The 14589-nt window shown below is 39.6% G+C and overlaps 1 protein-coding gene across 1 annotated transcript; it reads left to right on the forward strand.

Annotated features, from left to right (window-relative positions):
* Positions 1-2573: 2573 nt before the first annotated feature.
* Positions 2574-3405, forward strand: LOC117036135 (S-phase kinase-associated protein 1-like). Its single transcript, XM_033130791.1, has one exon. The coding sequence runs from the start codon at positions 2667-2669 to the stop codon at positions 3156-3158; it is 492 nt and encodes a 163-aa protein (XP_032986682.1). The 5' UTR covers positions 2574-2666; the 3' UTR covers positions 3159-3405.
* Positions 3406-14589: the final 11184 nt, after the last annotated feature.

The raw sequence follows: 14589 nt of genomic DNA on the forward strand, positions 1-14589 counted from the left end.
TCCTTCAGGGAGCTTTTATTGTAGTGAGAGAATACAGAATACAAACAAGATAATAAGCAAGATAATTATAGCTGATCAGAAGTCCCATGCAGGAAGGGTGATGATAGAGAGTAACTGGGCAAGTCTTTTAGGATAGGGACAAAAGGGGTACGATGCATCAGACTTAGGAATGTAGGCTCTGCAATAAGACATATCAGTGTTTGAACTTCAACCTCTTTCACTTTCATCTGTATTTCCTAAGGAGAGTTATGTAATCTCTCTAAGCCTCTTCTTTTTTGTTTTTCATTTGGAAAATAGGGCTGTGTACCTACCTTATAAATTGTTGCAAAGATTAAAAAAGTAATATAAAATACATAATAAGTACTTGCTGTGATGTATTCTGGCCATTGTCTTCTGGGTTGTGACAAAATAATTTTGAATGTTTTTTTAGAAAGTTCTAAAGTTCTATGATTTCTTTTGTGGTCCAATTTTCTTTCTTTCTTTAAAGAAAAACGAAAGAGGAAACGCTTTTCAGCACTTTCCAGTTTCCAAAGGCGTTCGGTGAAATAGAAGATGGATAATTGTCATTTGTACTTAACCTTGTAGTCTTCTGAGGTGAGTGTCTTTAAGTAAGAAGAAGCAGGCATAAATCCTGCAAAGTTCAAAATCCAGTACCTAGGGATATGATTAATATCTCCCAACTTGAAGGGTAATTGTCTTTTTAAGAACAGAGCTGGCTAAAGAAAGCCTCGGTTGATTAAAAAAATAAATTCCAAATCAACCATTAAATCAACAGTTGCTCTTAATTTAATTAATTGCATATACCTCGTCCCAGGTGTGGGTGCAACAAACCATAGGATTTGCGGGATGAACAGAATCAGATTTTCCATTTCTCTGTATTAACATGTAAACAGATTGGAATGGATGGTTTCTTACACCACACTATTCAGAGACCCTGCGGTGCATATCACCCCATCCGTGGCGGTGGCGGGGCTAAGAAACCTAGTCCTAGTGGTCTGCAAGGCAGGAGCACATTGTAGAAAGACATCAGCCCAAGAATCAGATATTGCGTGTTCTACTCCTGACCTTGATACTTCCTACTGTGTGACTCTATACATCTCTTATCTCTACCTCCTCACAAGCATTTTAGGCATTCTCTTGATATTTATTATATATGAAATCAATTCCATAGAGGCTGAAATCTCTGCTTTACAAAACCTCTTCTTTGGTTTCAAAGCACTGTCCCTGGAAGGGTTTTGCTTAAATGTTTACGGAAGGAAGAGCTTGTAAGAAAACTAATTTTCCTTATCAATATACTACAGTTATGAGGTGACGTGAGAAACATTGTGGGGTGAGGGGTACTCCTTGATGTCTCCTCCATGAAGTTACAAGTTGAACACCTACAATTCAACAAAGGATTTCCTACACAACACACAAACACCTCTGAGAGATCCGTGGATTGAAACATCTGAAAGTGGGCAAATTGGGGCAAACAGGGGAGGTGGGAAGGGAGAAATGCAGAGATGGAGGCCATGGGATGCAGCTCGGAACTCACTGCAGTCCTGGAAGAGCGGGGGAATTGAGACTGCAGGTGTACTGTCTGTAGCCCCAGCAATTCTGCCTGAGGGATCAGCATATAACATGGCTGAACCCAGCAATCAGAGTAGAGACCAAATACATAAGTGCGACAACTGCAATCTAACAGCCCTCATGTCAGGTAGAAAACAAAGCCATGGAACCTGCCTGCCTCCCCACAACTTGCCAGAGCTCATATCTCCCACACACTCTCAGTGTTAGCAGCAGGCCCAGAAAAAATGGTAGCCGTGTCAGATTAAAGAGCAGAATATCAATAGCCCTGAGAAGTGCAGAGACAGTTCCTGAGTGGCAGATGCACACTTCAGCTAATTCCAGTGATAAGGGAGGAGCTAAAGGGGCGAGGAAGCTGTGGTCTGGCAGTTGCCATTACTCAGAGGAGAACAAAGCTACAAATACACCAGCTGCCTCAGCCAATCTCCACCTTTCACAGCTGATCCCAGTGGGGGCACCCAGGGCTACTGAGGTGCACAGCTCTGCATCTGGCTTCAGGGGCAGCACTGGGATTTCAGGGGCTCAGAACCCCATCATCCACCACGTCTTCCCACGGGGGTGGTGCCCTGAGACCGAGACAACCTGATCACAGAGGAGAAGCCCAACTGCCCAGGGAATCTCCCACCACATGAGAAGCTGGAACAGGGCAAGAGAAAATAAAATGTGCCAGTGCATTCCTGGAAAACGAAAGAAAGACCTCTTTGTATTCACCTGATGCAGAACTCATTCCCATAAATGCCTAGGAGGAGAAATAATCCATCAGATGCCATGAACAATCAGCAAGGTAGCTCAAAAAGAAAATGAAAAATCTCCAGAAAATAAATTTAAAGACATGGAAATATGTAACTTAAATGACAGAGAATTCAAGATTGCAGTTCTGAAAAAACTTAATAGGATGCAAGAAAACTCAGATAGGCAGTTTAATGAACTCAGAAATAAAATCAACAAACAAAATGAATATTTTACCAAAGAAATTGAAATTTAAAAAAAGAACCAAATAGGGAGTGGCCTTGTTCTTTACCTTTTTTCCTTTCTGTGTCTGCTGACGCCGCCCCGCTCTCGTCAGCCTACGGCCCGCTGTCTCGTTGAGACCGAGCATCATGCCTTCGATTAAGTTGCAGAGTTCTGATGGAGAGATATTTGAAGTTGATGTTGAAATTGCCAAACAATCTGTGACTATCAAGACCATGTTGGAAGATTTGGGAATGGATGATGAAGGCGATGATGACCCAGTTCCTCTACCGAATGTTAATGCAGCGATATTAAAAAAGGTCATTCAGTGGTGCACCCACCACAAGGATGACCCTCCACCTCCTGAGGATGATGAGAACAAAGAAAAGCGAACAGATGATATCCCTGTTTGGGACCAAGAATTCCTGAAAGTTGACCAAGGAACACTTTTTGAGCTTATTCTGGCTGCAAACTACTTAGACATCAAGGGTTTGCTTGATGTTATATGCAAGACTGTTGCCAATATGATCAAGGGGAAAACTCCTGAGGAGATTCGCAAGACCTTCAATATAAAAAATGACTTCACTGAAGAAGAGGAAGCCCAGGTACGCAAAGAGAACCAGTGGTGTGAAGAGAAGTGAAAAGTTGTGCCTGACACTGTAACACTGTAAGGATTGTTCCAAATACTAGTTGCACTGCTCTGTTTATAATTGTTAATATTAGATAAACAGTAGACAAATGCAGCAGCAAATCAATTGTATTAGCAGAATGTTGTCCTCATTGCATGTGTAGTTTGGGTACAGATTCCAAACCTATGGCTGAGTTTCTTCCAGTATGATCAAAAGTTTCTTTTTCCTTTGCTCTGAATAAAACTGAACTGTGGGTTCGCTATAGAAAAAAAAAAAAAAAGAACCAAATAAAAATTCTGGAAATGAAGAAATCAGTAAAAGAGATTAAGAAAAAAGTGGAAAGCCACATGCAAAAGAATGAAACTAGACTGCGATATGTCACCACATACCAAAATTAACTCAAAATGGATCAAAGACATAAACATAAATTGAAACAATAAATTGAATAGGAGAAAGCATAGGTGCTAAACTTATAGACCTTGGATTCAGAGAGGATTTTATGAATTTGACCTCAAAGTCAAGGGAAGTAAAAGCAAAAATAAATGAATGGGACTATATCAAACTAAAAAGCTGCTACACAGCAAAAGAAACCATCAGCAAAACAAACAGTCAACCAACCAAATGGGAGAAGATGTTTGCAAACAACACCTTAAATAAGGGACTAATATCAAAAATATATAAAGAACTCATACAATTCAACAGCAAAAAAGCAAACAATCCAGTTAAGAAATGGGCAGAGTACCTGAACAGACACTTCTCCCAAGAAGACGTATGAATGGCCAACAGATATATGAAAAGATGCTCAACTTTATTAGCTATTAATATTAGAGGAGTGTAAAGAAAAAATCACAATGAGATACCATCTCATACTTGTTAGAATGGCTGTTATCAACAAGACAAGCAATAACAAGTGTTGGAGAGGTTGTGGAGGAAAAGGAACCCTTATATATTGTTGGTGGGAATGTAAATTGGTACAGCCAGTATGGAAAGCAGTATGGAATTTCCTAAAAAAATAAAGAATAGAATTACCATATGACCCAGCAATCCCTCTTCTGGGTATCTACACCAAAAATCTGAAAACATTTATCTGTAAAGATATATGTACCCCTATGTTCATTGCAGCATTATTCACAGTGGCCAAGACAAGGAAACAATCGAAGTGTCCTTTGATAGATGATTGATAAAGAAGATGTGGTACATATTTACAATGGAATATTACTTGGCCATAAGAAAAGATGAAATATTGCCTTTTGCGACAACATGGATGGATTTTGAGATTATTATGCTAAGTGAAATAAGTCAGACAGAAAAAGTCAAGAACCATATGATTTCCCTCATATGTGGGATATAAAACTGAAGGCAACAAGCAAACAAGACAAACAAAGAAAGAAATAAGAACTTATAGACACAGACAACAGTTTAGTGGTTACTAGAGGGTGGGTGGGGCTAGGGGTGGGGGTGGGGGTGTCAAATATATGGTGATGGAAGGAGAACTGACTCTGGATGTGACCACAATGCAATATATAGATGATGTATTATAGAAATGTAAACTTGAAACCTGTATAATTTTACTAACCAGTGTCACCCCAATACATTTAATAAATGAAATAATATATACTACAGTTATAAGTTAAGGGTGCCAATCACCCACCCTTGCTATATATATTTGAGTTATCACCAATTAAGAACAATCTGACCCATGTGGGTTTGAAATGTAGCTTAATTATAATAATTGCCCAATAATCGCCCCCGGCCCACATATGGTCCTGATGTGTTTGACTTAACTGTGTTGAAGGACATAGCTTAGGCCAGAAGCTTATGGATGGCTTTCCAGTTCTCTGCCACCCTTACTGAACTCAGGGCAGCTTAATGCAGGTTAAGGCTGGTGTGACTTATCCACTTACCTGGTCACTGGCCTTGAAGCTGGGAAATGGGCACATCTTACTGGCAGGGACAGTTCCTGGTGAGCCAACTGCATAGTGACAAAGGAGAGGGGAGTGCAGATGAGAGGGAGAGAGAAAAAGTGAGAGAGAGAGAGACAGCCATTAGTGCACGGATTTCTGATGGGAGAAAGATCACTTGCTTATGAGAAGAGCTGCTGCTCTTGGCAAATAGGCCATATCCCCCCATTTTCAGCTTGGTTTTCTTTTGAGGTATTTATATCTTCATTAGTTCAAGTTCCTAGGTGCCCTACTCTCTGGTATCCTGTGTTTGTACTCTTAGGTTGGCTCATTCTTCAGGCACTTTCTGACCTTTTCACTTTTCCCTATTGCACCACCCCATGGTCTACTTTCTCAGCCTTCTGTGTAAATCAGGAACTACTGTAGTTTCTTCTCTGATGTTTATGTTTGATTATACCATAACATTTTTTTCCCCATTGTAATCTTTGTTGCCTAAACACAAAGTTGTAATTCATACGAAAATTCCAGCTTTCTAGGTAGGCAAGTGGAGAAAATGTTTTATTCATAGAAAATTTCTCTGCACCTCAAATCCTGAAGAACAGGCCAGAGCCTGCTCTGCCTGTTCACAAAATTGCTCTTGGCCACGCTCATCTCCCATAGCTAGACTATATCCTTACCTGAATCTCTGACAAACTGAATCAGATTGATTCCAAAGTCCTTTGACAAGCAAGAAAACCCTTTTTCTCTCAATATGACAGTGTCTAATTTACTGTGAGAAGGATAGGCTTGAAGGAATCAGGGAAGTTTAGTGCAAAGAAGAGAGACTATTTTGGGGAATATGTTACCAGTTTCTTACATTTGAAAATCTGTGATTTGGAAAGGGTTTGTTCTTTCCTATCCAAAGGGTATGAGTTAAAGAGAGGTGGATTGAGGGCTTTTCATAGACTGGTTTGAAGGCTTGCAGAGCTCTTCATCCAGGGAATAGACTTCCTTAGTTTCCTGACCTTGAAGATGTTTCAATAGAGGCTAATGTTGCAGGATGCCTCCTATGTGGGAAATAAGGTTAGCCGAATCACTCATAGGGTTCCTTCCCATGCTGAGATCTATGGTCCTGCAGTGCCTTCTCTCCTCTACTACTTGTCTTTACTGCTCAAGTTCTGGAGAAGCATTTGAGAAAAGGACTAAAAGTTTCAGACTTCTACAGTTGCCAGATTTCTTAGCTTTGTTATAGGCAAGACAACTCCTGGAAGCCTTGGCCATGAGATGTTGGAATAAGCTTATAAAGGAACTAACAAACCAAGGGGTATTGTTCTAATATTCAAAATCTATTTTTAAGATTGCAGGATTTTCAGAAAATATATGTCAGCCTTCATCATAGTCTGACTGATTTTGATGACTACAATCCTTTAGTTCTTAACACCTGATTTAATTTTTAAATAACTTTTAATAATTGAAGTCTTAAGTGTACAGTTTGATGGAGTATCACAAAGTGAACACAGTTGTATAATCATTGTGTAGATCAAGAAATAATGGTATTATGCCAGGAATGGAACTGTACCCCCAAAGCCCTCACCTTTCCCACCTGTGTTCTTTCTTAGTCTTTTTCTTTTTAAAAGATTTTTATTAAAATATAGCTAACATACAATATTATGTTAGTTTCTCATGTACACCATAGTTGTTCAACATTTATATACCTAAAAAAGTGATCACCATAAGTCCAGCAACCATCTGACACTGCACTATGCTATCATAATATTGTTGACTATGTTCCCCATGCTGTACATTACATCCCCATGACTTATTTGTTTTATACCTGGAAATTTGAGCCCCTTATTCCCCTTCACCTTTCCCCCCTTTCTTTAATTTTTCAAGTACAATTGATATTAAATATTATTTTATATTAATTTCAGATGTACAGCATAGTGATTAGACATTTATATAATTTAACAAGTGATCCTCCTGACTAGTCTAGTACCCACCTGGCACTATACATAGTTATTACCATATCATTGACTGTATTCCTTATGCTTTACTTTACATCACCATGACTATTTTGTAACAACCAATTTGTACTTCTTAATCCTTTCACCTTTTCCACCCTGACCCCCAAACCCCCTCCCATCTATCATCTTGATAAATCTAGTACCTATCTGAAACCACACATATTTATTACAATATTATTGACTATATTCCTTATGGTATACCCTACATCCCCATGACTACTGTGTAACAACAAATTTGTACTTCTTATTGCCTTCCCCTTTTTAACCCATCGCCCAAATCCCCCTCCCATCTGGCAACCATCAAAATGTTCTCTGTTAGACAAAGACACCACAAAAAAAGAAAACTACAGGCCGATATCTTTAATGAACATAGATGCAAAAATCCTCAACAAAATATTAGCAAACAGAATTCAGCAATACATTAAAAAGATCATTCACCACGATCAAGTGGGATTCATCCCTGGTATGCAGGGGTGGTTCAACATCCGCAAATCTATTAATGTGATACACCACATTAACAAAATGAAAAATAAAAATCACATGATCAAATCAATAGATGCAGAAAAAGCATTTGATAAAATCCAACAGCCATTTATGATAAAAACCCTTAAGAAAGTGGGAATAGAGGGATCTTATCTCAACATAATAAAGGCCATATATGACAAACCCACAGCTAACATCATACTCAATGGGGAAAAGCTAAAACCATTCCCCCTAAGATTAGGAACAAGGCAAGGATGCCCATTATCTCCGCTTCTATTCAACATAGTTCTGGAAGTTCTTGCCACAGCAATCAAACAAGAAAAAGAAATAAAAGGCATCCAGATTGGTAAGGAGGAAGTAAAGTTATCATTGTATGCAGATGATATGATACTATATATAGAGAACCCTAAAGACTCCACCAAGAAGCTATTAGAGCTGATAGATGAATTTAGTAAAGTGGCAGGATACAAAATTAATATTCAGAAATCAGTTGCATTTGTATATACCAATAATAAAACATCAGAAGGAGAAATTAAAAAAACAATCCCATTTACAATCGCTCCAAAGACTATAAAATACCTGGGAATAAATTTAACCAAAGAAGTAAAAGATCTATACTCAGAAAATTATAAGACACTGATGAAAGGAATGAAGGAAGATATAAATAGATGGAAACACATATCATGTTCATGGATAGGAAGAATTAATATAGTTAAAATGTCCATACTGCCTAAGGCAATATACATATTCAATGCAATTCCTATCAAACTGCCAACGTCGTTTTTCACAGAAATAGAACATATAATCCTAAAATTTATATGGGACCATAAAAGACCCTGAATAGCAAAGGCAATCTTGAGAAATAAGAACAAAGTGGGAGGTATAACAATACCTGACTTCAAATTATACTACAAGGCTACAGTAATCAAAACAGCATGGTACTGGCATAAAAACAGACACATAGATCAATGGAACAGAATAGAGAGTCCAGAAATAAATCCACGCCTATATGGCCATTTAATCTACGACAATGGAAGCAAGAATGTACGATGGAGTAATGACAGTCTATTCAATAAATGGTGCTGGGAAACCTGGACAGACACATGCAAAAAAATGAAGTTGGACCACCTCCTTACACCATATACAAAAATAAATTCAAAATGGCTTAAAGACTTAAATGTAAGGTCTGAAACCATAAAATACCTAGAAGAAAATATAGGAAGAAACTTCTCAGACATTACCCGGAGTAAGATTTTTACTGATATACACCCTCGCGCGAGGGAACTAAGAGAAAGAATAAACATGTGGGATTATATCAAACTAAAAAGTTTTTTCACAGCAAAGGAAACCATCAATAAAACAAGAAGGGATCCTACTGAATGGGAAAAGATATTTGCCAATGATATATCTGATAAGGGATTAATATCACAAATCTATGGAAAACTTACTCAACCCAACTCCAAAAAAACAAACGATCCAATTAAAAAATGGGCAGAGGACTTGAAGAGACATTTTTCTGAACAGGACATACAGATGGCAAACAGACATATGAAGAAATGCTCAACCTCGCTAACCATCAGAGAAATGCAAATAAAAACCACAATGAGATACCACCTCACCCCAGTTAGAATGGCTATCATCAATAAATCAACAAACAACAAGTGCTGGCGCGGATGTGGAGAAAAGGGAACGCTTGTGCACTGTTGGTGGGATTGCAGACTGGTGCAGCCGCTATGGAAAACAGTATGGAGGTATCTCAAAATTCTGAAAATGGAACTACCTTATGATCCAGTAATTCCACTCCTAGGTATCTATCCGGAGAAATCCAGAACTTCAATTCAAAAATCTCTATGCACTCCTATGTTTATTGCAGCACTATACACAATAGCTAAGACATGGAAACAACCAAAATGCCCATCGGTAGATGACTGGATTAAGAAACTGTGGTACATTTATACAATGGAGTATTATGCAGCCATAAGGAAGAAAGAAATCTTACCATTTGCAACAACATGGATGGATCTAGAGAACATTATGTTAAGTGAAATAAGTCAGACAGAGAAAGATAAGTTCCATATGATCTCACTTATTTGCGGATTCTAAAGAAAAGAATAAGTGAATGAACTTATTCATAATCAGAAACTGTTTGGGAGACAATGAGGAAAAACTGAGGGTTGCTAGATGGGCGGGGGGGGTGGGGGGAGGGGGGGAGGGTGAGGGGATTGGAGGGCAGTCGGTGACCACAGGATGGCCACGGGGTTTGAAAATTAATCTGGGGAACGTAATTTGGTGGTTACCAGAGCGTAAGGGGGTTGGGGGGTGGGGGATGAGGGTGAGGGGGATCAAATGTACGGTGATGGAAGGGGAGCTGACTCTGGGTGGTGAACACACAGTGTGATTTATGGATGATGTGATACAGAATTGCACAACTGAAATCTATGTAATTCTACTAACAATTGTCACCCCAATAAATTAAAAAAAAAAATGTTCTCTGTATCTATGAGTGTGTTTCTGCTTTGTTTGTTCATTTTGCTCTTTAGATTCCACATATAAGTGGAATCACATTGCATCTGTCTTTCTCTGTCTGCCATACTCCACTCAACACAACACCCTCTAGGTCCATCCATGTCACTGCAGATGGCAAGAACCCATTCCCTTCCATGGCTGAGCAATATTCCACTATATACATGGACCACCTACTCTTTATCCATTCATCCATTGACGGACACCCAGGTTGCTTCCACATCCCGGCCATTGTAAACAACACTGCAATGAACATATGGACGCACACGTCCCTTTGAAGTAGCATTTTGGGTTTCTTCAGATAATCAGATAAATACCTAGAAGTGGGATTACTGGGGTCCTTTGTCTCTTGTTACGGCTTTTGTTTTTAAGTCTATTTTGTTTGGTGTAAGTATTGCTACCCCAGATTTTGTTTGTTTGTTTCCATTTTCATGAAATATCTTTTTCCATCCTTTTACTTTCATTCTGTGTGTATCTTTTGATCTGAAATGAGACTCTTGTAGGCAGCATACGTAAGGGTCTTGTTTTATCGTTTCATCCACCCTATCTTTTGATTGGAGCATTTAATCCATTTATATTTCAAGTAATTGTTGACAGGTATGTAGTTATTGCCACTTTATTATTCATATTTTCTATTTTTTTTTTTTTTTTGGTCTTAAAGAAGTTTCTCTAAGATTACTTGTAAGGCTGGTTTGCTGGTGATGAGCTCCTTTAGCTTTCCTTGTCTGGGAAGCTCTTTATCTGTCCTTTGAGTCTAAATAGTAGCTTTGCTGAGTTGAGTAATCTTTGTTATAATTCCTTACTTTTCATTACATTGAATATTTTGTGCCAATGCCTTCTGGCCTGCAAAGTCTCTTTTGAGAAATCAGCTGACAGTCTTATGGGAGTTCCCTTGTAGGTAACGAACTCCCTTTCTCTTGCTACTTTTAAGATTCTTTGTCTTTAACCTTTGGCATTTTAATTATAATGTATCTTGGTGTGGACCTCTTTGGTTTCATCTTGTTTGGAACTTTCTGTGCTTCCTGGACTTGTATGTCTATTTTCTTCACTGGGTTAGGGAAGTTTTCCATCATTATTTCTCCAAATGGTTTTCAATTCCTTGCCCTCTCTCTTCTCATTCTGGTACCCCTATGATGTGAATGTTGGTATGTTTGATGTTGTCCCAGAGGCCCCTTAAACTATCCTCATTCTTTTTAAAAAATTTTTTTTTTATTGGGGAATATTGGGGAACAGTGTGTTTCTCCAGGGCCCATCAGTTCCAAGTCAAGTCGTTGTCCTTCAATCTAGTTGTGGAGGGTGAAGCTCAGCTCCAAGTCCAGTTGCCATTTTCTTTCTTTTTTTTCAGGTACAAAATCTGGTTACTTTTTTTTTTTTTCTAATTTATTGGGGTGACAATTGTTAGTAAAATTACATAGATTTCAGGTGTGCAATTCTGTATCACATCATCCATAAATCACACTGTGTGTTCACCACCCAGAGTCAGCTCCCCTTCCATCACCATACATTTGATCCCCCTCACCCTCATCCCCCACCCCCCAACCCCCTTACCCTCTGGTAACCACCAAATTACGTTCCCCAGATTAATTTTCAAACCCGTTGCCATTTTCAATCTTTAGTTGCAGGGGGTGTAACCCACCATCCCATGTGGGAATTGAATCGGCAACCTTGTTAAGAGCCCACACTCTAACCAACTGAGCCATCCGGCCAACCCTCCGGCAGCTCAGTGGCAGCTCATTATCTTCAATCTATTTGTAGAGGGTGCAGCTCACTGGCCCATGTGGGAATCGAACTGGCAACCCTGTTATTAAGAGATCGTGCTGTAACCAACTGAGCCATCTGGCGGCCCCACTATCTTCATTCGTTTGAATTCTTTTTTCTTTGCTATCCTGATTGGGTGTTTTCTGCTACCTTATCTTCTAAATTGCTGATTCAATTCTCTGCTTCATCCAATATACTGCTGATTCCCTCATGTATTTTTTAATTCAGTTATTGTATTCTTCATTTCTTATGTTTTCTTTCTCCATTTTTATGTTTTCTATCCCTTTGTTGAAGTTCTCCCTGAGATCACTGAGCAGTGTTTTGAACTTCGTGTCTGGTAGATTGCTTGTCTCCATTTTGTTTAATACCTTTTCTGGAGCTTTGTTCCATTCTTTTATTTGGGACATTTTTCTTTGTCTCCCCATTTTGGCTGCCTCCCTTTGTTTACTTTTATGTATTAGGTAGGGCTGTTATGGCTCCTTGTCTTAGTAGAGTGGCCTTATGTAGTAAGTGTCCTGGGTGGCCTAGTACACAATCTCCCTTGTCACCTGAGCTGGCTGTTCCAGGTGTGTCTCGTGTGGGTTGTGTGTGCCTTCCTGTTGTAGTTGAGCCTTGGTTGCTGTCTGCATATCAGTGGGATGGTGTGATCCTTGGACTGATTGGTTGTGAGGACTGGCCGTGACTACAGTGGAAGAGTTGTTGTGCAGGAGCTGATCCTATGGATCATGATTCACTTTAGCTGGGCTCTGCCTGTGTCTGCCAGTGTGACCTTTGGAAATGTGTCATTCTCTGGAAGTGGCTGGTGATGCTCTGGCTCAGTCTGAAGCTGGCTACTGTGTGTATCAGCCCTGAAAGGAACCCTGCTGCAGACCAAGTTTAGCCACAGCCTGTGCCCTGCCTGGGGTCACCTGGCATGGACCCCAAAGCAATATACAGATGAACGCCACTGGCGCTGGACTTGGAGGTGCTTTAAGAGGCCATGCCATGATCCAAGGCTTGCTGTTGCTAGTGACAGGCTTAGGGTTGCTCAGTAAGTGGTACGGGACATGTCAGAGCCAGATGCTCTGTTTGGATTTTGTGAACCTTTGAGAGATTTTAGGAAAGTCCACAGCATGAGCCAAGACAGGCCATTTGTATGGATAAGGCACTGGAGTGGCTTGTGTGTGCTCAAAATTTGGGTTAGGTGGGGTCTCAGCAAATTACCAGGGCAGTGCGATTGATGCAGACTCAAATATGGTGGCTGCCTGTGTCTGCACGCTGGGAGAGTGAAGGGCTCAACAAAGAAACAATAGCTTTTCCTAGCTCCTCCATCCAGGAGAAAGCTGTCCTTCCAGCCCTCTCCCTCAGGCCAGACAATTCAGTTTCTCCCTGCATGTCCCTGGCCTTTTTGAGCAGCTGCCCCAGTGCTGGAGCTCAGAGGGAGAGCATCCATCCGTGAGTAAGTCTGTGTATGGGCCCTTTAAGAGTAGTGCCTGGGAGTGCAGCCACCCTGGACTCACTCAGCCACAATTTCCACTGTTTTTCACAGTCAGAAGTGCTGGGGACTTCTTTTCCCTGAACTGGAAACCTGAGTTGGGGAGCCTGGTGTGAGGCTGGGATCTCTTGCTCCTCCAGGGGGAAGCTCTGCAGCTGAGATATCCCTCCCAAATTTTTATTGGTCACACGCAGTTGTGGGACCAGACTGTTTTTCATCTCTTCTCCTCCTACCAGTCTCGAGATGGCTTCTTCTGCATGTCTTTAGTTGTAGGACTTTGGTTCAGCTAGACTTCACGTGATTCTCAACGATGGTGGTTCTGTAGGTTAGTTGTCGTTTTGACGTGGTTGTGAGAGGAAGCAAGCACAGCATTCGCCTACTCCACCATCTTGACCCTGTTCTCTCCCCGTCTTTATCCCACCATCTTCTCCCCAAAGGCAACCATATCCTGATTTCTAACATTATAGGTTAGTTTATCTGTTTTTGTCTTTTATATTCACTCCAGCAGCATGTAAGCATTCCAGTTACATCACATTCTTTACAGCACTCGGTATTACTATGTGTTTTTACTTTAGCCATTTTGGTGGATATATAGTGATGTCACACTAGTTTTTAAATTTGCATTTCCCTGATGGCTAATTAAATTGAACACCTTTACTAATGTTTGTTGGCAGTTTCTTCTCTCATTCCCAATCTTAGAGGGAAAGGCTTCAACATGTCATTATTAAGTGTGAATGTTTATGGTAGACTTTTTGTTTGTTTCTTTTGTAGCTACTTCATACCAGGTTAAAGAAATTTTGTTTCTAGTTTGCAGAAGTTTTTTTTTCTCCTTTATACCATGAATAATGTTGAATTTTGTCAAATGTGTTTTCTACAATTCTACTGAGATGATTACTGATTTTGTTTCTTCATTCTGTTAATATGGTGAGTCACATTGCATTTCGGGAATAAATCCAACTTGGTCACAAGGTATTCTTTTTGTATGTTGGTAGATTTGATTTGGATACCTGAATGATCTACACTAAGAAACTGCTAAAACATTTTTGTAAAGATATTAGTTTCTGAACGAGCTTTAAGTCCATTTTTTTTCTCTTAGATGGATTAAATATTTTCTCAATATTTTCTCTGCAGTTATATTTACATTGACAACGTAATCAGACATCAAGTAATATATTCTCTTTTGTGGATAACGAGCTCACTATATTTGCAACTTGTCTAAAAAACTTTATTTTTTACTAGAGTAAGAAAGTAGGATTTGGGTATATTTGTACCCGGCCAGAAATTATAGAAATATTACCTTA

The sequence above is a fragment of the Rhinolophus ferrumequinum genome, chromosome 16 (assembly GCF_004115265.2).
Source record: "Rhinolophus ferrumequinum isolate MPI-CBG mRhiFer1 chromosome 16, mRhiFer1_v1.p, whole genome shotgun sequence".
Classification (NCBI taxonomy): Eukaryota; Metazoa; Chordata; class Mammalia; order Chiroptera; family Rhinolophidae; genus Rhinolophus; species Rhinolophus ferrumequinum.